Genomic DNA, 11,707 nt, shown 5'->3' on the forward strand with positions numbered 1-11,707 from the left:
AAAATAAGAAAATTGAAATACGACACGGGACGTACGCGGCAGTAATTGGTACTCGCCGACTGTCGCTGTTGCAGGACAACTCAAACACACGGAAACGAGGTGGATCTATTATTAGAAATGGAAAGGCCATCAGGTCCTTTAGCAAATTCGCTCTGTTCGCCGATGGAACATCCGCTTTGCCCACTTTGGTTGTCAAACATCTCGTCCTTGAGCCTCTTCGCAACACTTTTCTCTAAACCACATTTAATAGGTAATTATTTTTTGTAAGGATTTGTCTACAACTGGCACTTAACGCCTTTTAGGTGCATAGAAACATCAGCAGATTGGAGCCTAAAACACCTAATTGGAGGTAACCAAAAGTTGCTCTGCTACTTATTGTGAAGACATGAAAATAGCTGACAAAATGTTTTTATATATAAAATTGTAACACCCAATGAAGCTTCATTGTAACTTCAGAGCCGGCCAAGACTAGCGTGTCCGCGAAACGACACCAGCCGGCCTATCGACGACTGCCGCCAGGAGGTTAGCTTCCTTCGCCATACTATAAAAAATGCCGTTTGGATCCTGAAGGAGTGTTGCCGGTTTCCCAAATTCCACCACTCGGCCTTTATCGAAAACCATTATCCTGAAAGAGCAATATCTATTAATTAAGATTTTAGTTATGCACTTTTCGTGCAGTTGATGCGCATGATCAGCTACAAATAAGAGTCTCTTAATAATTTAAGCGCTAGAAATTCCATTGTTTGATCTGCTACAATTGTAGTAGATTATCTAATATAATTTCCTTTTTTGTGTTTGACGCCAGACTTATAGCTGCACACCTATTGTTCCACTGGTTCACCTGCTGCTCCCAGTGGAACAATAGGTGTGCAGCTATAAGTACTAGCATAAAGCAAGGAACGGGCGCCGCACTATTTTGTATAGGAAAGAGTGCCTGCTTACTATACAATGGATATGTCTGCTTTTTAAATTATGCTTAATAAAACGGAAATGGGTGTAATTGGACCGAACGTAAACGTACGTAGAAGATCTTTGTCATAAAATAAGATCTTCTGCATTAAAAAGTAGAAGTTTGACATAGGCATATTCTTGGTAGCTAAAATTTTGATACAACGAAAGTCAATCTTCGTCGTAGTATTGTTTCATGCGGATCTAACAAGTTCAGGGTGGGCACAGCCATACAAAACTGGAAAAACTCGACAAACCTCTAGGCTTATTTTCTTTGCAGTCGGTTTTTGCGTACACTTAAACGTTAACATATGACATTTTAAATTAGAGAATAGGCTTAACCACTGCTACTATACAGCGGAATAGAGCTAAAGTACCTGTCATAGTCAATAATAGTGTTTAAGCGATGCGCAATGGTCAGGACGGTACAGGACTGGAACTCTTTTCGAATAGTTTTCTGGATCAGTTCATCCGTCTCCTGGTCAATAGCAGCCGTTGCCTCATCCATGACTAAAATACGGCTTTTGCGTAGCAACGCACGAGCGAGACACAACAACTGGCGTTGCCCCATCGAGAGATTTGTCCCACCCTCTGCCACCAGAAAACTCAGGCCTTTCGTATCTGTACCAGATTGCAGCTTGCTGACAAATGTCTTCAGATTTGCCAGCTCAAGCGCACGCCATAGCTCTTCGTCTTTGTACTGCCAAACGTTAGCACGTTAGGTTTATTTAAATAAAAATTTGGAGTACTCTAGAGAGTTCTGAAATAAAATATGTCATTTCCTGAAATAGCTTAAAAATCTCCAGGTTGAGGTTACGAGCTGCATCAGTTGTCTGCAAAAATGAGTTACTTGCTTGCTAACTGATAGTTCGTCCGCGTAAAGCTTATTGGAAATTGAAAAAAACAGACATTGACTTTCCTCACCATACGAAGCGGATCAAGATTGAGACGTAGTGAGCCACGAAAGAGAACCGAATCTTGTGGAATGATAGTCAGTCGGTGCCGGAGATCATGAAGGCCGATGTCGCGGATATCAATTCCATCAATGATGATTTTTCCACTGGCTGGCTCCAGAACGCGAAACAACGCCAGGGTGAGTGATGATTTCCCGGCGCCTGTACGACCCACAATGCCTACCTGCGCGAATAAAAAAATACCTATTAGATATTAAACTACTACTAGATATGAAAAACAGTACTAATTAATAAGTAATTAAAAATTAACTAAAACGATACTGTGACCGAAAGCGGTTCTCAATTCAATCTATGGCTGCTGATCAGCAACAAATAAGAATTTCGATGACCTTTCAGCAGCGTCAACGTGAAGGATTCTATCACAAATAGAGCTAATAAAATACCAGTATCAGTCGCTATTACTGTATATAGAAAAAATAAAATAAAAATACATATAAACAATCAGGCATGGAATCAGGCATGGAATTAGTTATCTTCTTTTTCCTTTTGGCAGAAGTGCCTGGCGGAGCTACGACACTATCCTTGGAAGTGTAAAAAGCATGTCTTAGATATTCGTTTACTGACGCAACTGCTCGGAGAAGTTCCCTTTACTGCTGAGAATAAGGCCTAGGCTAACTTGCGGCTATTATATATGGCTCAGATATATGTATTCGCTGAAGGTAGTATGAAGTGACCGAACCTCCACGTTCGGAGCGCTTTCGTACGTCCGATGCTAAAGACTATGCAGTCTTTGTTGCAGCTGAAGCATTTCACTGATTCTACACTTAGGTGCATATACCTCAGGAACAACTTGATCAGGTATGTTGTAATGATCATTAAAGCGGCCATTTTTTTTTGACGATGGGGTTTTTATTAAGCCCGCAGTGCTTTGTTTTGCGTAATGGCTCAATTCTGCTACTTATTCTGAAGTGCAGCTGTCCATTGTAGATGGTCAAGCGGTAGATTTGGCAACAAAAACCCCAGTTACACGCACCGATACGCATACACGATTGTTATCTTTCATCCTTTTTGTGATCTTATCCTCTATTAAATTCTTTTTTATGATGATAAAATACACAAGCACCCGGTCACGCACTCACTTGGTGTACTAAACAAACGGCGATTTTCGCTCGGCTTGTGAGTATCTCAGCGTAGCTCTTAAAATATGCCACACAACGTCTCTTTACGGAATGGGCTGCCCTTAAACATACATGCCTTCTCAGGCTATGCTATCTTCGGGCGGTCAATTATTATCTATTACTTGAAGGAGCCATTAAAAAACTAAAAATTTACCGAAAGTGTATTCCATCCCGGGAAAGGTCTTGGAATTTTTAAAAATTTACCTGTATTTTTGACGAAATGACTTGATTAGACACACTAATCCAGTACCATTGAGATACAATAGACACGAATTGTTTTACATTACTGCGCATACAAATGTTAAAGCTTAATGTGGTCACATCCTGCTACTCGACAGCGAGTTATTAGATGACGACGGCTATTTGTTTGCAAAAAAAAACAAATAGCCGATCTTGTAAGGTAGATTTTCAGTACTACAGGATCGGCTACTTGAGTTTTAATCTACGTAACCGAGCTAGACAGATCATGACGTAAAATGTGTAATATACACGTACCTTTTCACCGGCGCGAATTGTTGCCGATATGTTTTTTAGGACGAGAGGAAGTCCATTTCGGTAACGCGTCGAATAGTTTTTGAAGACAACTTTACCCTTAGTAGGCCATTCTTCAGGTGGCTTTTGACCTCGTATTGACCATTCAGCCTAAACGGTTGTATGGAGATGAAGACTTAGAATTCTTCTAACAGCGAAATTTCCTTGTCTAAAGCCTTATTTGATATAGGGAAGTTGATTGTATGATAATAATGTGAAAGATTCTAGCCTGACGTTCGTACGCGTTTACGTACGATTGCTGGAACACACAGTGGAACCCTATGCACGCATATGTTGGAATGGGTCCGTAACCCAATAAGGCGCCAAAGAAATCATCATAAATACTACGTAATTCATTCGAGGTTTTGGTTTGACTACAAAAGGAACGTGTCTAAGGCTACTGTGCTGGACGTGAGAAAGAAGTATTAGCATTTTGCGTTCGACATGACCGGCATAACCCTTTCAGTACCTCACTTGGGAGATTCATGTACTCGATAAGACGTTCAACGGAGACGAAAGCAGTTTCAATTTGTGAGTTACTCCGGACGATTCCATTTAGCGTTGCGGTGACTCTCATAGCAAATGAAAATATCATGCCAACATTCTCTGCGCTTAAGATTTTTTCGCCATAGTAGACCATAACCAAACAGGCGAATAGAACTACTAGACTGCCACATACCTCCATCCGAACACTAAGCCATCTGTTTGTCAGAAAATAATGAGTGTTAACAAAGAAATTTCAAATAAGCAACACAAAAATAAGCTGAATGTATCTCTAAATCAATAAAAGCTCTATATCCCAGGTTGATTTTCACAGACATATCTCCAGAAGGTTAACACAACCTATCTAGCAACAATCTAGCAAATACGTTCCAGTTGGCGTTAAGGTTGCCAATCGCGCCCACCCTTCAATGCTTAAGCGATAGTTCGACGTCCCGAAACGAATTTCTTTCGTTTCCTATTTTCAAGTGAACACCGCTATCTGAGCATGTACTTACAGAACAAAATTAGCGGCTAAGAGCTTATCTTTGAAACTTTTCTCATAGGGTTTCATGAACGTTGTAGGCACTATATTGTAGTTACCAGCTGTCCTAATCGAATTAGCCGCAGCCTCTGCATGCGCACTTATGTTATTGGGTCGGCCTAACTATCAGAAAGTGTTAGCTCCTCTGATTCCTCTATAAGGAACGCATATCGCATTACACACTTAAAATTTTATATATATATATATATATATATATATATGATCCAAGTATGAGACCAATCAAAACCAGGGACTATTTCAATCACACACATACACACACACATTTTTAAGAGCATGCGTAGACTAAGCGTAGACTAAAGAAACCTATTCCTCTTTCTGGTAAAAAATCATGGTTGTAAAAAAACTTAACCGTTCGGCAGCGAGACTGGCGTAAGTGCATCGCACACTTTCATCAAGACGCTTGCATGACTCCTTAACGAACGCTTTCTCAACTTCAAATGCCCGAATGATTGAGATACCAGAAAAACTTTCAGTAAAATGTGAGAAAATTGGCGAAAACGAAATTGAAGTCAGTCGCTGAAGCTGCCGGGACAGTGCAATGTAAAGCAGTTGAAAGCCATAATATAAAGCGGCAAGCGGTACTGCCGAAGTGATGAACATCGGTATATGTCCGCCTATCATAAAGATGGCGACTAATAACTGCAATAAATAAGTTTCATAGAAAAAGCGTTACATCCAGAGAGAAAACGTAACTTTCTTTGTGTGATAGTTAGTACAATTAAAATTGATCTGCCACCGAAGTGTCAAACTTCGGCCAGCATTTATCTAACGTCTACGGGTCCTTTGTTGATACTTGGTTCACTCAGCTACTTCGAGGAAAAAAGGAACTCGTTAAGCTGAAAATCAAGCTAACAAACCTGGATGATCGCGAAAGCCCACATGTGTAACGTATCCGCTACCATTAGATCAACGATGGTGATATCCTTCGCAAAACGATTTACAATTCGGCCCAGCGGTGTCGTCTCGAAAAAGCTGACCGGGGAACGCAGAACGCTATACAGGACTTTTGTGTGGAACGTTACTGCGGCCTTAATTGACGCATAATTTCGACCAACTGAACATAGTAGAAGAGCCGCGGCATTGGCAATTCCCAGCAATCCATACACCATCATACGATTGTTTCGTAGTGGGACGTTCACCTTTCCATCTGAATGAATTAAGCAGCACGATCATTGAGACGATGCGTGTGATACTGAAAGGCTAACGGGATTTGTCCCATAAGGTGAGCTTACCAAGGACTATTTTACGCGATTAGCTAAATTCTGCTGTGCCTATGTTTTGAGGAGGCACGGTTCACCTACAATTTAGACAGACTGTCGTTCTCATGGATTTCTTAGTTAACTAACCTTCATGGGCCACGTGTATAGATCAGGCCTAGCCCTAGCCACAGGCTTTTGATAGTTGACGACCTCAATATAATGGGACTGACGCTTTTATCATATCTGACAACAGCCGTGCAACGTAGAGCTCGTCAATGGCATCATCAGTTACAATATTGACAGAAATTACGTTAGGTACAATAGCCTTCAGCAAATCTGGGTATCCTCACTTAAGCTTAAGCTGCTAGATAATGGACGACAGCAACTGTCTGTATTAACACTACAGTCACTATGGCTATCTACTAACGCTCTTCATATATGGTATTACAGCCTTAGCACAGCATAGCTTAACTGAGACGCAAAATTTCAAAAAATTCAAAACAAAGTCTGATTTTGAAGCCATAAAATTATTTCGTTACTGCAAATTTATTAGTTAAGTAAAACTTAGCCCGTTAGCCCTGAAAAAAATTAGCTATCGATGCCAACGTTTCATCAAAAAAAAAAGCTCCAGTGTTTACTTTGTCAGATATTGCACACGTATTTCCAGTCACTATCACCAGCACAGCTGATAAACCTTATGAGATTTATTTATAAAGAAATTCTTCCGCCCCTTATATTCCCTAATCTCTCTATGTATGTAAGTTCTTTAGAAAGGATTTAAATTTAGATATTCCTATTTGTACACTCACATGTATATACTACACAACTGTATTTTGATCAACTAAAGCATTAAAGAATACTTCTATAATCGATTGTGCCATTAAAAAGGGGCATCTGTTTTGAAACTAACAAGAACCCATTGCTGTCGATATTGGAAGCAGAAGTACAGGTAGTGTTTATATATATATATATATATAAACAAGATTTACCAGTAATCTGCACTATCAGCTCCGCTAATTGACAAAGAGCGTGGCTATAAATACTCTATTCGATATCGCCATTGCTTCAGATAGCTAGCCTTTTCAACGGACTGCGTCTGTTTTCGCTGCCGAACGTACATCATTCATAGATTGACTGACCTGGTCCAGGCAGATCACGAGCCCAGTAATGTAACCATATTAAGGACACGAAAGACAGGACAGCCGATAGTACGGAGAAAAATAGGATCGCCGTTGGCCACAAACATCCAATGGCACTCAAATAACCAAAGTAAACATGCCATTCCACCGCACCAACTTTCACATCTTCTGCCTGTGTGAGTTGCGCAGCTCTCTTCGACTGTAAAATGTCCACAATTGAAGTGGAAATATCAGCTATAACAATGCGAATAAAATATGCTAACTTGTCACCAGTTGAAGTTAGTCATTTTTTTTTTTATTTACTAGGTAAACGTCGACGTGCCATCGTGCACACGTTATATAGCCATTTTACAGAGTACCATAACTTGGTTAAATAGCAACTGTTTCTACCATGTACACGTCAACAGCAGTAATCCTGCTAATAATCGGTATCGTTAAAAAAAATGAAAAAAAAGTTTTGTTAAGTTAGTTCGTCTAGCTTGAGAGACAAAGGTAACTGAATAATAGCTGCCAATTTGTAAGAACGGCTAATTTAACTTGCCCGTCTCCTTTTCACCGTCAATATTGCTACTCTTGATCATGGTTTGCTACGTACGACATTTGCTCCTAGCGCGCTGATTCCCTCAAAATCTGCTGTTTCCTTTGATGGCCCGGCTGCACCTTCCTTCACAGAAATCAAGAAGCAAATTTTATTACCATATGTGGTCCAATTTACTTATGGATTTAACACATCCATTTGTTGACAGTACTTCCATTAATAATTTGAATACTACTCTCTGTATCACCGTTAAGACATTTAACTCTGATACGGAACTGTCTAAGAAGTATAGCCTGACTTTGCCCCAGCTGATCTTCCGAGTGTAGCACAAATTATGAATAGCTAATATTAAATAGCAGGGATTGCCAGATGAGTACACGGTCACAAAAAGCAGTTCGTCGATGGACAAAGGTATCATGGCGACGGACGGCATAGAGAGTTTGCCAGGCTCGCCGAACTGTGCAGAGATGAGCAGAAATGCTATTTTACTACGAAAAACTAAATTCGACTTGAAAAAACCGCGCCTTATTGAGGGTTATTCGTTTGAATGGGCCTTGCGTCGGACATCACGTAGTTTTTCATACATGTGCCCATTTAATTCCGAGATCCTAACGAAACAGAAGGGGTAACGTAACTTGTAGCTTTAGATAACTGCGTGATTGTTTCTTTAACGAGACAAATACTATTCACCTTATCCTGCTGACCCTCCAGTTGTCGAACAAGTTCGCTGAATGCGCCATTAGTTTTCACAAGTTGAATAAACGTGCCTTGTTCAATTATTCTACCTTCCTTTAGCATAACGATATGATCGACGAACGGAAGGAATGATACGCTGTGTGTTACTAACACTCTGGTCCGGTCTGCCAATATTCCAGAATGTCCCAACACCTATTGAACGAGTGAGTTTCAAAAGGAGAACAGTGGTAGACAGAGAAAAGAGCGTAGACAGGTTCATTTATGAACACAATAACGCAATTACCTTATCCTGAAGCTTACCTTATCCACGATTTATGCAGTTTCTCACACAACCTTTAACTGCTTAGTGTTTCAGGACCACGTGATGATCTAGGCCTAAATCCCGGCGTAGACACTGTTTCATATTGAAAGCCAGCTGTCTAATCAAATATCTACCAACATGTAGTAAAGAAATGTAATCTCACCCTATTAAGCGCCGAAAACGCTATGCGTATTCCACTATTACACACACTGAGCGAATCAAAGGAAGAAAAAAGTAAATACTAGGATTTACAAACTTGTTCAAAAAGATGTGCTCCGACGTGCGCGTCAACCGCACTAAGAGGATCATCAAAAAGGTAGACGTCTGCCTCGGCGTAGCAGGCGCGTGCAATCGAAATTCGTTGCTTTTGACCACCCGATAGATTAATTCCTTTCTCACCAATTTCGGTCAGGTCTCCGGCAGGCAAAACTTTCATGTCGGGGAGAAGTGCGCTAGCCTTGAGGATCTTGCCGTATTTTTCTTTGTCGAAAGGCTTCGTGAATAGGATGTTGTCACGAAGGCTCACATTGTAGATCCATGCTTGCTGTGGAACGTATGCTATCTTACCTGCATGAATGCCGTCAGTGCACACGCAAAAAGCCTTCAACATAGGTCTATTCCTTTGAGATCTCCTCACAACAAAAAGCTCGCGCATTCCTACCTTTTTTACCGGCTTGAAAAGCCAACCCTAGTAAATACTTGGGATAAAGGACAAACATTTTTCATCAATGATATAACTGTTAGCTAATCGAACTGCTTTGATAAAAGCATCTAAAACTCAAGGCTGTCTATTACGAGCCTCATAACTTGAATTAGTCAGGTAGTATTAAGCTGATTTCGCAAAAATCGACGTTTTGAAAACAATTCGTTAATACCGATTTCTCAGTATTTGCGGTGTAAAAACACTGGATGAAAAAAACAAATTATTTAATCTGACATAATAAAGTACGAGCAGCAAGACCCGCTTGTTTCATATGGCAAAATATAAGACATGTCGCACAGGCTGCGGTATCGATGCAGTTGTAATTTCTCCATTTACTGTTTGTCCATATCTAAAAATGATGGATTACGATAGATATTTACAGTCGTCATTTCCCGAGTGTCGTCGTTGTTATATTCTGGCGATAGCTATTAAAGCTTGTATTACAAGTAGACCTCCTTGTCTGTGACACATAAGTAGCTTATTCTTCAATAACCCTACGTACCGCAAACCGACACCCGTCCGCTGAGCTTCGTCAAGTTTCCCATAATCGCATTAAGTAGAGTACTTTTTCCTGAGCCGACTGCGCCTACTACAGCAAGCAATTGACCTCTCTTGACCGCTATATTGATATCACGCAGGACAAACTGCTTTTCGCCTTTCCCGAGTGCTTGCCAAGATAATATCGAACAAAAGCAGAGATTAATCATCGCTACCGATACCATCGTGTTACTTGACATGAAGGATTCGTTATTATTACAGAACAGCACTTGGGAAGCACATCTACATATTTACGTAAGCTTCATCTTCTGTGTGCGTTTTTCATTCTAGTAAAAACGCTCTGGGGTTTTTTTTTCTTTGGTGAGGTTGACACTAGGACAGACCTTTTTATTTGTTCCTCATTGGCTTATTTTGTACGATTCGTGTACGAAATCTATTCTGTTTGACTGCTTATCTATGCTATTCGGATGTTGTCACCTCAATTTTATAGGTTAGCCAGTTGTTCGAGACAATGCGCCAATTCAATTTTGCTCTATAATTAATCCTGGTCTCCTTAATTAATTAAGGAGACCAGGAACTAGCAGCCATGTCCTATTTCTATTCGAGCAAATCAAGGACAAAGCACTTATCTGAGACAAGATTCACTTACACCTGGTCCATGCAAACGTTCCATTCTCTACTAGCAGCGTTGTGGCATTACGATCAGCGGAGCCTGTTTCTACGATACGGATAACGTACGGATCAATCTCATCGGAATTGAGATATGCATTCATCCTACGAACGCTTATGCGACTCTGGTATATCGTAGTGAAGATCTGTGGTACCATTGCTGTTTGTGGTGAACAGAGTATTACAAGTTATCATCATTTAACTTTTGAAAACTGCGTAATGTAGATCCGACACAGTTGGCAGTAATCCGCTTCGCAACTGTTTTATATAGACGAATGTACCTGATCCATTATACCAGAATGAATAAACTAACGAGCTGCGCCTGTTTTCGAAGTAACAGCTCGATAATGAATCTTTGTAATGCTATAATACTTGCCGATGGACATCCCCAACTCAGCGATGATCTGGGATCCGATGAATGCGATATCGGAATCCATTCCTTTGTTATCGTTGACAAGAACATAACAATAGAAAGCTGCCATTGTCATAAACACTGGTGCTAATCGCCATTGAATTATCAGTAGAGCCATGGCTGACTGAACCTTACGGATCATTTTCACCTCCTTTACTCGGATCATTTGTATAATGTCACGGAAACCTAACTCCCATCCATAAAGCTTCAGGACCCTCATACCACCGACAAGTTCGTTCATTATCTGGAAGCGATCGTCTCTCAACTTCGCCATGGCCATCTGCGTTAAATATCATACAGTATTTTGTATTAGTGATCCTAATACGATACGAATAAATTGAAATCGACTTTGTGTCACAGAAAAAAAAAAGTTACCTTACCTGATGTTTGGTCACGACTGTGATTATCCAGAAATTTATAGGCGTCAGTAAGATCGTGAAGACAATTGGAGCAAACAACGACCACTGAATAATTGTGTAGAGATACACTATATTGAGTGAAATCTTTATAACAGCTGAAACAACCGCGTTGCCAATCATCACCAGCTCTTTGTGCCTAGATGAATCTTCTACCATTAAATTAATGAGCTCACCGCTCGACGTCTTTGAAGTGCTTGCTAAGACCAAGGCTTTCCTATGAGACGGACAGACACCAAGCATAGTCGACAATGGATCTTTAGCTAAATGGCTGATTTTGGTCTGCTGAGTTGTAATGTATCTTCCATCGATGGTTCATACCACATACAAAAGAAAAAATGAAAATTTGTATTTCTAATATGTATTCCTTAGAACGGTAATAATTTTAAACGTCTGCGATATGAAGACTAGTTATACATTTTCTTTACAGCAATTTAATGAAATTTAAACATTAATAATAGAGAAATACGAATTGAAATTATAATAGCATTATAATATAATAGTATAATATTATAGTATG

General features: G+C 40.1%; 1 protein-coding gene across 1 annotated transcript; it reads right to left on the reverse strand.

Annotated features, from left to right (window-relative positions):
• Window positions 1-392: 392 nt before the first annotated feature.
• On the reverse strand, window positions 393-11,051 carry LOC111267906 (multidrug resistance-associated protein 1). The gene is made up of 14 exons (XM_086971495.1): window positions 10,736-11,051; window positions 10,340-10,519; window positions 9,695-9,859; window positions 8,746-9,056; window positions 8,183-8,380; window positions 7,550-7,618; window positions 6,955-7,153; window positions 5,468-5,763; window positions 4,966-5,255; window positions 4,041-4,272; window positions 3,536-3,682; window positions 1,873-2,085; window positions 1,326-1,648; window positions 393-625 (listed from the first exon to the last, which is right to left on the reverse strand). The coding sequence occupies exons 1-14, from the start codon at window positions 11,049-11,051 to the stop codon at window positions 469-471; spliced, it is 3,096 nt and encodes a 1,031-aa protein (XP_086827621.1). The 3' UTR covers window positions 393-468.
• Window positions 11,052-11,707: the final 656 nt, after the last annotated feature.

Source organism: Varroa jacobsoni, unplaced genomic scaffold, assembly GCF_002532875.2.
Source record: "Varroa jacobsoni isolate VJ856 unplaced genomic scaffold, vjacob_1.0 scaffold_1238, whole genome shotgun sequence".
Classification (NCBI taxonomy): Eukaryota; Metazoa; Arthropoda; class Arachnida; order Mesostigmata; family Varroidae; genus Varroa; species Varroa jacobsoni.

Excerpts from the sequence above, each read along its gene's own strand:
- LOC111267906 (XM_086971495.1), bottom strand. The coding sequence starts at position 11,051 with ATGGCCATGGCGAAGTTGAGAGACGATCGCTTCCAGATAATGAACGAA. Across the intron at positions 7,154-7,549 it reads GCGCGCTAGGAGCAAATGTC|TCGAAGAGAGCTGCGCAACT; the intron begins GTACGTAGCAAA and ends GACATTTTACAG. Across the intron at positions 3,683-4,040 it reads ACATGAATCTCCCAAGTGAG|GCTGAATGGTCAATACGAGG; the intron begins GTACTGAAAGGG and ends ACAACCGTTTAG.